Raw genomic sequence first — 15343 nt, 5'->3', positions numbered from 1 at the left:
ATATTCAACTCTTGCTCAGTAAAGACATTCTGGAGAGAAAAAAAAAATCCAAAAAACCAACCTCTCAGATGTCATCATACAGAACAACATTCATGCTCTTTTTCTGATTATTCCCTGCTATCTGGGCAATCAAAATAAATAATATAAATAGATAGATATATCCCTGACACAGGAGCACACAGATTGAACACTCTGAAAAAGCTATTTAAAATAACATTATCACCTAGACTGGCATAACACACTTTTATATTCCAGGATACAAAGCAAGAAATTAAGCTTTAAAAGAGCAGCAACATTCCAACTTCTTTGTTTTATAAGACTACCAAAGGATAGGGTAAAGCCCACACAGAGAAATGAAGGCAACTGCCTAATGACCACCAGTAGTGAGGATTCACCTGCAGCAGCACATCCAGTGCAGGGTGCTTGGAGAAAGCACATGGCAACATCACCCAGCTCACTGAAGGACTAAGTCAGTTTACGTCTGTCTGCCCTCAATTTGGCAACTCCACAGGTAGGTTGCACTCTAACTAACCTTGTTAAAAAGTCTTCTTTTTGTGTCTTAAAGGTATCTCCGGTGCACACGTGGATCCACTGAGGAATAGTAGTCTTGTTTCCCCGCAGAGGACTAGTAGTCAGTCCAATAATCTTATCTTCTGTCCTATGTAGATATGGTAGATCTTAATAGCCCTATGGATGTGCAGTGTGCAGGGTTTTGTTCTGTCTTGTTTGTGTCTTGAATGTGGTCAAGAAGGATAATTTTGTTTAAGGTTAAAAAAAACTGTGGTATGAAAGATCAAACCCTTCTAAAAATTTTAGTATTAAAATAGGTATACCATACCAAACCTCCAGTTTGCCAAGCAGAACTGAAAAAGTGTATTCAACAAATAGCCCAATAACTTTTCAACCCCTAGAGTATCTGTAAGAAGTTAAGTTCCTCCACTGTATTTTTAATCAGTAAGAGAGAAAGCATATAAAATTAGTTTGCTGTTGGAACTGGATGTATTATTTCAGTTGTGATCTATTAGGTATAATCACATTCATACTGACTTTGCTTCCTGATTAAACACATGCACATTTTTCTGACTGAGTTTGTGTGGGCAACTGAGATGTGTTTTGTGAGAATTCTTATCATGACAAAGTGAATCACTTTACTGTTCAGAAAATCAAACATAATATCCAGTATTACTGAAGTGTTCTGGTAGTATTTGCTGAGGTTTAATCACTAACATTGAAACATGATCATAATTATTTTTATGTAAGTATCAGAATCAGATTAGGGAAGACAGAAAGCCAAGCCGAAGTGGTCTAGAGGCCCATTCCAGTATTAACCCTTCATAAAATGAAGGTACTTGGAAAATAATTTTTGTTTTATTAAAACCCCCTATTTACTGCATCTGCTCTGAAGTGTTCACTTGAACAGTAGGTGTATTCTACTGGTTTATATTAAGCTAATGCTGAGCTGGTGTTTATGGCTGGTGGCTCCTTTCTTTAGCAAAGGTATCTCTGACGCTGAAATCTGTGTCACAAAGCAAGTGCCCAATTTTTACTTTTTCTTTTTTCTTATAACCTTGGTTGCCGTCTTCTATGGTATCTTAGTGAACAAGAAACCAGGACTTCTGAATTTTCTAAGTGTGAGACTAATTTAATGTGCAATTGTACACAAGTCTTGGTAAACTGCTCCTTGGGGTTTTTTTGTTAATATTCATGTTTATAAAGCAGTCTGAAATTTCCAGATGAAAGGCACTACCATGAGTAGTTACAGCCTTTGCTGCTTACTTTCACAAGTGCAGATCAGTGGTGGCTATAAAGACAAGTAGATTCTGAAGACAAGATTCCCAATGTAGTAAGTTAAGATTTAACTTTGAAGTTACTATTGTGCAAAAGCCACACACTTCAAATATATGAATCTCTAAAAGCTTTATTCTTAACCACCTATCTACAGTGCCACATTGCAAATATGATGATGCAATGGTGCTTACAGCTTCAGTACAGAAATTCAATGTTGCCTTAGTAATTACTACTGGGTTTGGTTTTTCCCCTCCTTCCTTCCTCCCTCTTTTGTATTTTTTTTCTGTTAGAAGACTTTCCCAACAAAGGGAAAAAATCACAAACTTCTTCAGCATTACAGTCCTGTTCTAAGGCTTATTTGTGCTTTTACAAATGTTAGGATGGCACAGTCAAAAAAAAGTAATTGATTTTCCCAGGTGGGATTTTCACCACAGCTTACAGCATCACCTCACTGTTCTCATTTCTGGTGGAAGAAAGTAGCAAGCAGAAAATAAAACAGCCAGCAAGGAAATCAGTCAAGTTAAAACTAAAAATATTTGAGATGTTGAAGAGAGTTCACTAGCTCCTCTATTTATGGGAAGATTAATGAAAGAACTGAAAAGCTCAAAACCAGACCAAATTTGAATAAATAAGAAAACAGTAATTTATATGCATAGATAATAAACATTCAGGAGAATAGGACATTCTTCACCCAAGTACCAGAAATCTGTTCATAAAGCAGGCAAAAAAATCCGGTAAGAATAGTAACAAATGGACAAACACAGGCTACAACACTGAATCTGAGTTTAAAGCCTGCACATCATTTCCACTGCCAACGAGCAAGCAACAAAACTCACTCTCTTACACGGCAAAGGAAAATGAGAGAAGAATCAATACTAAAGCTGCCCCATACTATAAACCAGAATAATTGAAACAGTTCAAGGAAGTCAGGGAAGAGAAATACATGAAGCATCACCAACATTTTGGCAACTAATCCACTGGATAAATACAGAGAAGGGTCAAGCAGACAGGCCTATGCAACCCAGACACATGCACAGAGCACCTTTCATTCCAGAGAACCTCAAAAGTACCTTAGAAACACAATTGTTTCATCCATTACTGAAGATCAGCCCATGAAGTGGGGTGGCTGTTTCGGACTGGCCATTAGTCAGCTCCCCACCAGAGCCAGAAGTATTACGTTCCTATAGAAGTTCCAAAAGACTTTTAAAGGGGGAAATTTAGCAGTAACAGTGAATTAGTATCTTCTCACAGAATGTGAATCTACAGTGTTCTCACTGTAGCTCTTTGTAATCCTACTTAAAGTTTCTGAGCTTCAGCCTCTGGTCACTGCGAATGCTGTGATACATGGCACCTACAGCTACAAAACTGTTTCAAAGACTAACACAGCTTTCTGTTCAGACTCACCTGAATACTGACAAAGCAAGACTCACTTCGTTTAAACAACAAACAAAAAAACAAAAGGAGAAAGGTGGGGAAGAGCAGGAGACTGGGAAGAAGGCATAAATTGTCATTTAGAGCATCACAGGGATTCTGCAGTATTTATCTTGAACTGCATTTATAGATCAGGAAAAAAACTTAAAAGCACTGTTAAAAGAATAAAGGAAACATGACAGTGTTGGAAATTAATAGGTCATACAGGTGAGAAGCAAGGTACCAGCCCCCCACAAAACATGTACCTGCAAAGGGTAATTGCAAATATCCACTAAGAGTAGGAATATAAGACATTCACTCTTAGAAAATGATGATTACGGGCTTATGTTTTTCTAAAGGTAAACAGGTCTTAAAATACGTAAAAATCCTTGCACACTTCATCTGCAGGCAAACTGCAACAGGTAAGAGAAGGACACTGGGGTGTAGGTATGCACACACATGTAGTGACAGTAACTGGAAAGAACAAAATCCTTCAAACTGCTTACAGCAACACACACACCTCTCAGAATGAGATCTGATTTGGTACTAAGAACTTTCAGGCACTCACTGAAAAGCCAACAGCTTTTGAGACTCTAAGAAAATATTCATTTCAGAACTTGCTAAGAACTCAGTCCTTATACAAACATACCTTTTTCTTTTGACTTCCTGTCTTGTTCTCTCTCTCTGCTTTTACTTCTGTGCTTGTAGGATTTTCGATCCCGGCTTTTTGACCGTCTCCTGTCCCTACTACGAGACCTGTGTTTCCTTTCTGATCTATCATGGCTTCTGCTTCTTCAACATCCAGAGAGAATTTCAAAACGTAAATCTCAGCTGCTATTTTCTATCTCAGAATATACAACAGTAAAACAGTAACACTTTAAAATACAGTGATTGCCTGCAGAAACCAAATCTTAACATATTGTATAGCAATATTTCCCAGTACGTAAGAAATATGCCCTCTTTATTTACTGAAACACTTAACTACATAGTTTTAAAGTATCTATAACCATGAAATAAAGACAGCTGAAGGAAGAAACAAGTAAACCGTATTTTTGGGGAGTATTCTTTGTTTGCTGAAAGCTCCCTCATAAAGCCACTTCCACCACTACGGTTTCATCTTCCAAAAATGGAGAGAAGACAGTGACACTCAGCAAAACTTGCTTATCCTTAGAACCAATAAGGTGTGTCTTCACTTAAGACGAAAGACCTAAGTGAAGCTAACAAATCAGTGATGTGACTCAGGCTGACAGTAAGTCCCCACAAAATTTTTACCTTTTGGAAATTTACCTGAAAATACTTAAGAGACACACGGACACAGAGGTACCTGCTTCGTCTTCTTTCTCTGCTTCTTGACCTTTTGTGGTCTCGTGAGCGGCTGCACCTCCTGTCAGATGTCCTGCTTGAATGCCTGCTCCGTGAGCGGCTCCTTTTACGTCTCTCTCTGTCACGAGCCCTCTCTTTCTCCTTTTCTTCCTCTTCACGTCGTCTCTTCCTTTCCCGCTCTTCTCTTTCCCGCTCCCTCTCTTTCTCTCTCTCTTCTCGTTCTAGCTTCTCTTTTTTCAACCTTTCATCACGGTCAGGTTCTTCTGTTCTTTTTCGTAACTTTTCCTTAAAAAAATAAGTTCACAGGAAGAAATGAAGAGTACTCAAGACACTTAAGCTTACAGATTCTGAGGAATGTAAAAGCCTAAACTTTTAAAACAGGTCTGTTTTATCTTCCAAACAAAGGACAGTACTTCCTAAAATCCCTGAAATGAAAATCCTTTGTCTTGCAGAACCTTTTTTTGCTTGTCACTCCCACAGCAGAGGCCACACTACATTTCCTTAAAAAGGCCATAAAAATTCCAACCTGAACCAACATCTTTGCTTGTATCTAATGTCACAACAAATTACATCAGTGAAAGCACAGGGCAGGATTCCATTTCTTGGGAGTGTTTCACCTTCTTGAGAAAATTCACTGGACTGCCTTTTATGTACGTTAGGAAACCTCCAAGCATTTTTCATTTCAATAACCGGAGGAAATACTTACTTTTAAATCTTCTACAGTAGCTTTTATTTTGGCATAACCCATGTGCTGCTTTCCCATTAAGTGGTCATCTACCCTGGACTGTGCATCTCCTACAATTAAAAAGGCTCCACAAACTTCACAAACTTCCATTTGTTTTTCCTGGGCTGCAAAGCTCTCAATTGTCTGAAAAAGAAGAATATTTGATACGGCAAAAGAGAAGTTTTAGTCAGTGAAGAGGTTTATAACTCTATATTACTGTTGTCAAATCCCAACCGCTACTGAAAGTTGAAATCACATCTGCCTGCTTTATCTTTGGTGCACTGCACCCCATCACAGTAAACAGGGAGAGAAGAGGCCACCCTGTGCCCATTCCCACGTGGAAGGAGCCCATGAAAAACCACAGAACCATTACTCACTGCATTAACATGTACACGGTCATATCTGCAGCTTCCTTGCAATATCAGAAAAATTAAAGTTTTAAGTTTTTCTTTTAAAGCCTTTTTTTTCAGTTTTCAGGTATCTTTGGCATCAACTGAAATATTAGGAGCTGCAGAACTACCATGGAATACACCTCAAGGAATCAAAAGGCTAGAATACTACATCAAGAAACACAAACAAAAAAAAAATACTGGCTTCTGTTTAAAAGTATGGTGGTCAAATTAAACCACTTGAGAAGTGGTGCCATGAGAAGTACACTGAAATTTCAACATAAGCCCAGGTTCATGAATCATACAGCATGGACATAAACATGCTGTGTGCAACATTTAAGAGTTCTTAAAAAAACAAACAAACATGCCTATCAACATTTTTACAAGCTTTTACTTCATTAAGTATACCCCGAAAAGTAAAAGCTAACAACAGTCCCACATATATATCTCAAAAAGTAACCACATTTAAAAAAATTAAAGTATTCATCACATCTTTAATATGCTTCATTCTCCCACAAATCAAACAATTGTTAGGAGACCACATCAAACATTAAAACACATTCTTAACCAACAAAAGAAAAGAATAAAAATCACACCACAAATAAAGTCAAACAAAGCTTTATACGTTTTTAATTTCTTAAACAACTGTTACAAAACCCAATCCACCAATTTTTAAGCATGTTTCAAATAACACAGAAGCAAAACTAAAAGAAAATATCCCTATTTTAATAAAAAACCTTAAAGCAAAACAAATGAAAAGTCCTTTCCCAATTAGTCACTTAAAGCAAAAAGTATGCTTCCATCTCTTCAAGTACAAAAATTGAGTCCCAATGAAAAACATCAAACCATATCACACCCAAGAACATGTTAACAAGACAAAGTTCAAATTAACCGCCTCAAAACTATTACACCTTTTAAATAATTTTTGCTATGAAAGCATTTCTACTAGAATTATCAGGATTTTAACAAAAACAAGACATCTTAATTATAAACAAAACCAACAACAAAATTTTCAAACTTTTAATCCTTTCAGCCATTGTTTCAATAAATTGTAATGAAGAGCTCTTCAATGTTGCACAGAGCAACAAGAGCTCTTAAAATATGGTACAGACATACCTGAATTTAAGAATTCAAACTGAACTCTTAAAACAAGAATCTCAATTTGAGCATTTCATTAAACGCCAAAATAAAATCTTTAAACTTAAGCTCCTTTTTATTAACAAGAACTTGATACTTAACACATTCCCTCTGGCTTCTGTAGCTCTCAGAGTCAGCCAGATGCCTGTCACAGCCCAGTCACAGCCCTGACTCAAGCCCTTTCTGTGACAGTTTCTCTAACAGTAGAATTATACTGCAGAGGTTACAGGGCAAAGTTTAACTGAGACCTCAACTAGAGGAAGGTGAAAGCTCTCCTCCAGGACTGCTCAGTGCGTAATTTCATAATTTGTGTGCAGGAAGCCCACTACCAAGACAGAATGCCTAATCAATACACTGGATTAACACAGCCAAATGTCCTGTTACTACGTAATGAATTCTGCACAGACCTTGCGTGCCTTCAGTGCAAGGACATGGTTATTTAGAATGTACTGTGCACAAAACTTCGATATGTCTCACAGAACTATGAACACATGACTTACTGAAGTCGTAGACCTCAGCAGTTCTCTCTCTTCCTTTAACTGTTCAACAAGTTTCATCATTCCTTGTGCTTCTTCCACCTTTCCTTCTGAACCTAGCTCTTCAATCTAAAAGGCAATAAAAACATTAAAAGTTTATTTTTTGATCAAGTAACAAAAGCAAGAGATCGCTCTCATGGGGATTAAAAACCTCTCACCTGTTGAAGCAGTACATCAATTTTGTCAGTTAACACTTGAATCTTCTCTTCGTTTTTACCGGTAGGTCCAGCTCCCTGTAAAAAGTACAAGAGTGAATTGGGGCTTTTCTTCCTTCCTCATTGGTATGTTTTTGTTTTGTTTTGTTTTGTTAAAATAGCTTAAACACACAAATGTATGTCTTCTCTTATTCCAGAGACACTTTGGGAATAACCTCCCCTGGCCTCTTCTCCCACAAGAAGCTACTAATAATAGTCTAGTCTACTATAAAACACTGCTCGACACAATTTACTCCACCCTTGTTAAGTCTAGTCACACTAATTCCTCCCAAATCAACAAAAATGCTCAAGATCCTGGCCCATAAAAAGTAAGAAAACTGTATTCAAAAGTCCTAACTTTAAACTCTGACACTTCCATGCAGCTATTACATATCTTTGCAGACATTTGAGTATGACTTAGAGGTTCTGTACGGTTTAAATTTCAAACTCTGAGTGTAAAATGCAAAAAGTATCTCACTTCAAAGATGTACTTGTTAGCAGTGTCCTCTCTGTAGGCTGCTAGAATAGACTTTTTGCCGCACTCCCACCTCTGCTCCACAAGTGGCATGTCTCAACTTGATACTGTCCACAGCTCCTTCTGAAGCAACTGGACTTTGTACAGAACAGTGAGGTGGGGCAGCAGAAAGAGCAAGGCTGTCCTGGCAGTCACAAAACTCAGACAGCACAGGCCACAGACACTGCTCCAAATCCATCACAGGGAAAGACATGGCTTGCTAGTGCAGAGAGGGAAGAATGTGCAACTAGTGGAGAGAACGTAAACTGAGGTTGTCAGGGTAAAGGCAACACCTGACAGGTAGAGAACAGATACTCATTCTGAGGAAACAAGAGACGGTGATAACAGAGAGGGCTCTTGGTGACTCTGGAGTGACTTGGCTTGTCTATTAATGCCAGATCCAATCTGCTGGCTAACAGGCAAAAAATCTTAATTCATCAGGAATCTTCTGGATAATAGTAAGTTTCATCTGAATAGATAAGACCCTGAAGATCCTATCTACAGGAAAAGCTGCCTCAATGACTCCTGCAGACTCACCCCAGAAGACTGTTGGTTCTGTGAGAGAGCCAAACGAGCATGGCCTCTCCGGATCCTGCGCTCCACCTCTGCAAGCAAGCTCTGCAAATAGCGCAGGAAGTCTCTCTCATAGCCCACCTTCATAAATCGAGAGCTCTTCTCATACCTGAGAAAAGATTTTAAAAATGAGAGTTCACTTAAATCTGTAATAGATGAAAACTAAGTAACAAGACACACAGTATTATAAATTCTTGCTCACAGTAAGAGAACATTACATATTTAAATAAGTAAAATTTTATTTAAATAAAAATTTAAATAAACTTTCCCAAATAAAAAGAGCAAGTATTTCGTAATGTTTGGGCTGCTATTAACAAATTGCAAAGATACCCGAAACTCTATTTACTTTAACATATCTAACAACAAACTTACTGCTTGCGTAGATTTTCATCATGAATTTTTTCACAAGGCCCTAAGAAGACAACACAAAAAGCTTAAGTTTGCATTCCTAAATGTTGTATTCATATTCCACCAACATTTGTTTGTGCATCATGACAGAACATAACTATAAACATTTCAGAAAGACTTTTATGTTTCTGCCTTTCTGCTTCCTTTGCTTGGAGCTTGAAAGACACACTGAAGAAAAAGAATGCCAACATCATTAGGTCGATATAAAAAAGAGACTCAACATATGCAGTCATGATAAAAAATAAAATTTCCAGATCGAGTTTTACATCAGTAAATACAAACAAACAACGTAATATCCTAAACACCTGGGGCTTAAAAAAAAAAAGAACAAAAAAAGAAAAATTACATGAAGGGAAATTCCACCAGGCACTTTCTAATTTCCAGGGTTCTCTGCAACACACTGGCTACTTAAAACAGATCTTCACAGTAAATTAGGAGGTATGTACCCTGAGCTCATGAAGGTGACTGTGTTAAAATTCCTCACCTTCCCCAGACTCTCAAACTCTTCAACAGACTTAGAAACTAACACTAAGACAAAAAGTCTGGTTTTGCTAGGTTAACGTCTCCAAACGGTGTGCTACATGTAGCCATCAACTACCAGTAATTGAGAACTGGTCTTCAGAAATAACTATTACAGTAAGTGAGTCTTTTACTTTAGGTAAAGCAGCTCGATAGTATATCACATAAAACCAGGTTAAAACCCTGCCCAGGTAGAGTAACCCAAACTAGAAACTGCCACTTGAGCAGGAGAAAAGCACCCCACACCCAGCAACTTAGCTTACATAGTAAGAAAAAATTCTTAAGAAGCCTTTTCACTTAGACAAAGTAGGATCTGGAATAAATATTACTTTTACCACACTGTATCACTGGCAACCCTTGAAATGAAAAAAAAAAAAAATCCAAGTGTTTTGACAAAGCAATTAACAATAAAAACATAGTTTGCAAACAAAATCTCAACTGTAATTACTTTTCTGTGAATAAAAATGTCATGACTTATAAACTTACCTAAATCAGAACGGGTATTTGTAAATAATTCAGCTGGGCAAAAGCCACAAAGATAGTATTTGCAAACCTGACAGAAGAAAGAAACAGTCATCATTTTTTGCCTTTCGAACTGAAAATTTTATGTAATGATTTTATGATTTTTATACTAAAACACTAAGTTTTAGTGTCAAATTTTCCTTTGAACATAGTAAAATTTCTAGAAATTTTACACACCCTTTATATTTCTTGGCAGCAGTAAGTGCTACAAGGTGCACTTTGATGACAAAACACCAAAAATCTTACTTTTCCTTGCAATAGTAACAGTTCTTAATTCTACCACTAAATATTTAAGATTAAAGTGTCATCAATTTATAAATATTAAATATTCAATATTTCCAAAGGAAAGGAATGAGATCAGAATGGACTATTTAGTAAGTTTCAGTGAAATTCTTAACTGTGAAAAGCCACAAGAGGTGAGAATAATTGGCATGGAAGCATGGAACATGCTTCCTCTGCTTCCTGGGACTACTCTGTGTTCAGCCTTCACTTCATCAGAGCTACTAGCCTGGAGAACCAGAGCCACCTGTACTAAAACATTTGGTACTATCCCAAGGACTTTAATGGCAATTAAAAGACAGAATTATCCAGAAGCTTTCCCACACCACTGTTTTTACAATTCCCTATTTTAAGAATGATAGTCAACAAGACATTATATAGCTCTTCAGGCAGAAAAGGCATTCATTTTAATCTGGTTTCCTGCCAACTAAAAAGAGTTTGGTTTGCTTCTGCACAGTCTGGTTTTACATTATTGAGTCAGGTTCTTTTTCTGGTAACAAAAAAAGACCATCAGAAATTTCAAAAACCCACAAACCTGTTACTCTAGTCGATAAATACTTAATGTATGATGGATAAAACCAGCTTTCGTTAAAAAGATTATTCACCCTCACCTATGAGCATGAGCTTAGCTAGTCAAGGTGGTCAGTTCCTGAAGTTTGTAACACAGAAATATCTCCTGTCTATCAATTAGAACAGCCATAAGGGTAGAATCAGACATACTTAATCCCTAACTTAATAAATAATCTTAAATAATTTACTTTTCACTAGACCCTCCCCACAGATGTGACTGCCATTAATTAAGGTGTAAATCCAAAACTAGCCTGGACACTCTTCGAGCACCTCCTGTACGTTACACCAGTTTAACCTTTGGCAATCTAATAACTCTGAATGCATTACAGCCTAGTTCTAATCCTCTCACATATCCTATGGACAAAGACTTGGACTATCTTATCTCCCAAGATACAGACTGAAGTATCTGAAGAAATGAGGGTAAGGACTGAAGCCCCAGACACCACCACCTCACTAAAAGGCCTGTGATACCCACTGATCAAATTAGACCAGCCTGATTTATTTTTCCAAGCTAACTGCCAGACTGCAAATCAGCCTACAGAAGTTAAAACTCTACTGACTGCTTTACTGATTACTCAGAGAAACAATCAGGCTTTCTATTAACAAACCATGGAAAAGAAACACAAACAAACAAATCTCTTATTATGTAATTTGAATACCTCTCCCGTGATCCAGCTTTGGACACTGGTACCTATCTGAAGCAATTTAACAAGAATAGTTAAGAAAACATGTGAAGTGATTTTTTTTTTCTTCTCAGAAGGAAGGAGAAAGTTATTGGACAAAATCTGATTTCAGAATCTGTTCTTCTCTGAAAGCTGCAATATCCCTTGTTTTACTAGTTACTTCAAAGGAGCAGTTTCTGGGATGGATTTTTCTGTTCTGTTTTTCTGATGGATTTTCCCACAGAAATGTAATTCGTCTATACATTCTCTTCTTCCATTTTCTCATACTCACATACAGGTATAAGGATCAATGGAAAGACATTTCCCAAAAAATTTCAGAGAAGGATTAAACAATTTCCTAAGACACAGAGAGCGCAGTAATGACAGTCTAACCACACCAAACAATTAAAAGGGTTGTAGAATATCTTCTATCAACCAAAAAATTAAAAACTGGCTTGTAACAGTTTAGAAACTAGTAGTAACAAAAGAAGCAAAGGAAAAGTTAGAAGTATGATGAACAAAACAAAATACCCATCCTCAATAAAACCAGAAAGAATTACAATTATTACGAAACAGCACTACTAGGAAAATCCTCTCTTTATGAACTGGTTACAGCTAAAAGTTGGAATAACCAATACTTAAAATATGAGGTTTAAACATGCCCTACACTGCATTAATTATTTATATATTAAAAACCCAAAACAAACACAAGCTATATCAAACAAACCAAAAAACTCAAACCCAAAATAATGACAAAACACACACACACACAGAGCAAAAAGCTGCCATAATTTTCTTCTACCAGCTCTAGATGCTGCCATGCTAGCACTAGGATGGTACTCAGTGTATTACTTGACATTCTCTCCTAGGAAGCAGCCTGCAGAGAAATACTCACTTCAGAGTGGTTCAGACTACCGTGGCTGAAGCAATTTTCTTCCCCTCTCATACCCATTATGCTCTTCAATTGCATATGCTTCAACAGGAAAATACAACTTGCTGGAATTCTGCAGAATCTTGCAGGTATCATTCCAGCTCAGCTTCATATAGTGCAACATCTGCCTTCCCAGGCTGAACATCAACTGCACTTTTAATCAATCCTATGTAATCAATGGTGAGTGGGAACATTAAGGGCCAAGGAATGGTTTAAGCATCACGGAACCATTAAAGGACTGAAACAGAGGTGACTGATAAGCTTCAACTGGCATCACTCATCCATGGTTTATCAGTATCGCTGCACTAATCACAAGTAATATGAAAACACATTCCATAACAGGCAGTTTGGTAGGCGTAACTACCAATACAGGTAACAAGCATTTACTCCTTTCTGCAGAGTTATTCTGCCAACTCTGATAGCGAGAAGGTGCAACAGACAAGTGTCAGTGTCAAACTGTTGCTGCAGGATAAGCCTTTGAGACAGCTTGGGTCTCAAAGCCCATGAGTGCTCACACTTTCGTAAGACACTACAACAAACCAGGATGCTTGAACCTTCCATTTCTTCATCACAAATTCACTAATCCCTGAAATCTCTAGGAGGTGGGAAAGCAGTATCCTTTACATCTAAGTCCACAAAGGTAACAGCAAGAACTGCAAGCGCAACTGGAGTTTGGGAAGCAGTTCAAAGCTCTCCCATATAAAAAAGCTATTAACAGCTCTATATTGTTAGTGCTTCTACACTAACATGTTTCTCTTAGAAAAAGAGATTTATGTCTCTTCTAAAAAATTTATTTACTGATGGAGAAGTATCTAACAGCAATAAACAATTACAAAAGCAAATTCCTTTAGAGAGACAATTCCTAGTAAAAACGCTGAGAATAAAATCCAGCAGACTGTGGCTTACACATCAAAAACTAGTAAATTCCTTCTCATAGTTGAGTTCTTTGAATCCATTAAAGCCCACAGGCAGTAGATATTTTAAGAGCAATGTCCACCCATCCAAATCCAAACAAACATCAGCCCTTCTCCAGAATCCACTCTTAAAGATAAATGTTATTTGTTGTAGGAAGAGTATTAGTAATGAAAGGTTAAGTCCTCTCCCTCCATCCCTGGAGGATTAAGTCCTTAAATTCTACCTAGATACAAAGCAATTTAGGTTGCTGGCATTATGAAAGTAAAAGCACAACACATCATAAATAGCTAAAATCATGCCATCATACTCTGAATACAAAGCAACATTTTGAGAAACTGCATGATCAGAGGTGATTGCTCACAGTTGTTTGTCTCTAACAGCTCTTCATCCCTCTCCACTTTCTGAAAATCCTGAGTTTGCCTTGAAGAAGCATCAAAATTTCAAACCTTACAGGAGCACGGGCAGCCCATGCGGTGTGTCTTGTACTACAGAACAGCCTCAGAATTCTTATGCAACCGCTGTTTCTGTAAGAACTTTTCCCTTGCTTTGTGCAAGCAAGTGGCATATTAAAGCAGGAAGGTGTGAATCAATAAAGAAATATACTTTGTCTACAGATATGATAGTAAGCAGAAAGACTAAAATACACGATACTAATAATTTCTTCCTGCACACAAAGCCTTTTTGCCAAAACCAGGACTGATCACCTAAAGACATGCCATCATACTGAAATATACCACAAGTGGAATTCCAATTTTTAAAGATTAAAAGCTTTAATCATGTCAAAGTTTTATAGTAAGAACTTAAGCTCTACAAAAACTTTTATAATATATGATCTATATGTTTCATTGGCACTGCAAATAAATCACACACTGAGCTATCACACCACACCCTCTGCTTCCACACTTTCCACTTCCATCTTGTATTCCACTGCACCTTCCAGTTTCTGATAGCCACATGGATGCAATCTCCAAAGAATAAGCAAAACACAGATGAGCTTTTCGGTAATCTTCCACGTTCAAAACTGATGAAATGTGACACAAAATCCTACACTATGGCATCAATACAACATGCTGGCATTGAGCAGGTTGCATGTTGATCAATGTCTAATCTCAAAAGAAATTACATTAGCAGATGTATTTCACCTGAAAAGCAGGACAGCAGGCAGAGGAATTAATGTTACCATTTGAACCTTATCTGCATTTCCTGTCTTTTAAAACATGTCGGCATTGCAAATTTAATCTTTAGGTGACAAAAAAAAGTCAAACTGAGACATGTGTTTAACAGCAGTAATTGTTAGGGTTTATGACCTCATCAGCTGACTATAAGGAATCTAGGAAAACATTCCTTGCAGAAGGGTTGTATTTAATCATATATAAAAGCAGAAGCAGAGCAAACAGCAGCAGATCTTGCAGGACTGAAGGCTCAACCCTAAGCCTGTAACTTTCCCACTGCTCTCAGACACAGGACAGTGCTTGCCTTCTGAACTGTCAGAGGACTGAGAAAGAGAGACAAGGCCCTGTTTCTAAACCAACAAAACTGAACAGCTTAGAGACTGAGTCATTTGGTTATAGTCAAACTCTTCAGCCTGAAGCTGTAAGCAAAAAGAAAAACTGAAAACACTCTGTGATTTGTTCAATTGAAGATGAAGAAGGTAATCTGAACTTACTAAAAGCGAATGATGGGGAAAACAAAAACCAACAAAGAAGTCTTTCTCACCTTAACGAATAAACCAAACCAATCACCTTATCTGTTCTACCTGGGCCAATATGGCTCAAGCCATTCACCTTGTATTCCATGTATTTCATCTAACTCCTCCTTATTTTACATTCACAATCAAAGGAAATTATCTAACCGAACACCCAATTGAATTATTTTCTTAATAAAGTAAGTCTAGAAACACATAAACAGGGTCATGAAAACTTCCTGAACTCATGATTTCTTCCTGATGT

The 15343-nt window shown here is 37.4% G+C and overlaps 1 protein-coding gene across 1 annotated transcript in view; it reads right to left on the bottom strand.

Moving 5' to 3' along the window:
* The window catches only part of LUC7L3 (LUC7 like 3 pre-mRNA splicing factor), a 15603-nt gene extending 3103 nt beyond the window's left edge, over positions 1-12500 (bottom strand). Inside the window, 9 exon segments of the mRNA XM_031059933.1 lie at positions 3848-3990; positions 4505-4806; positions 5228-5389; positions 7272-7376; positions 7466-7540; positions 8553-8697; positions 8961-9000; positions 10002-10068; positions 12444-12500. Coding sequence (XP_030915793.1) covers positions 3848-3990; positions 4505-4806; positions 5228-5389; positions 7272-7376; positions 7466-7540; positions 8553-8697; positions 8961-9000; positions 10002-10068; positions 12444-12500 — 1096 coding nt within the window.
* Between the last annotated feature and the right edge of the window lie 2843 nt (positions 12501-15343).

This window comes from Geospiza fortis, unplaced genomic scaffold, assembly GCF_000277835.1.
Source record: "Geospiza fortis unplaced genomic scaffold, GeoFor_1.0 scaffold244, whole genome shotgun sequence".
NCBI lineage: Eukaryota > Metazoa > Chordata > Aves > Passeriformes > Thraupidae > Geospiza > Geospiza fortis.
This window is presented reverse-complemented; position numbering and strand designations above follow the sequence as displayed.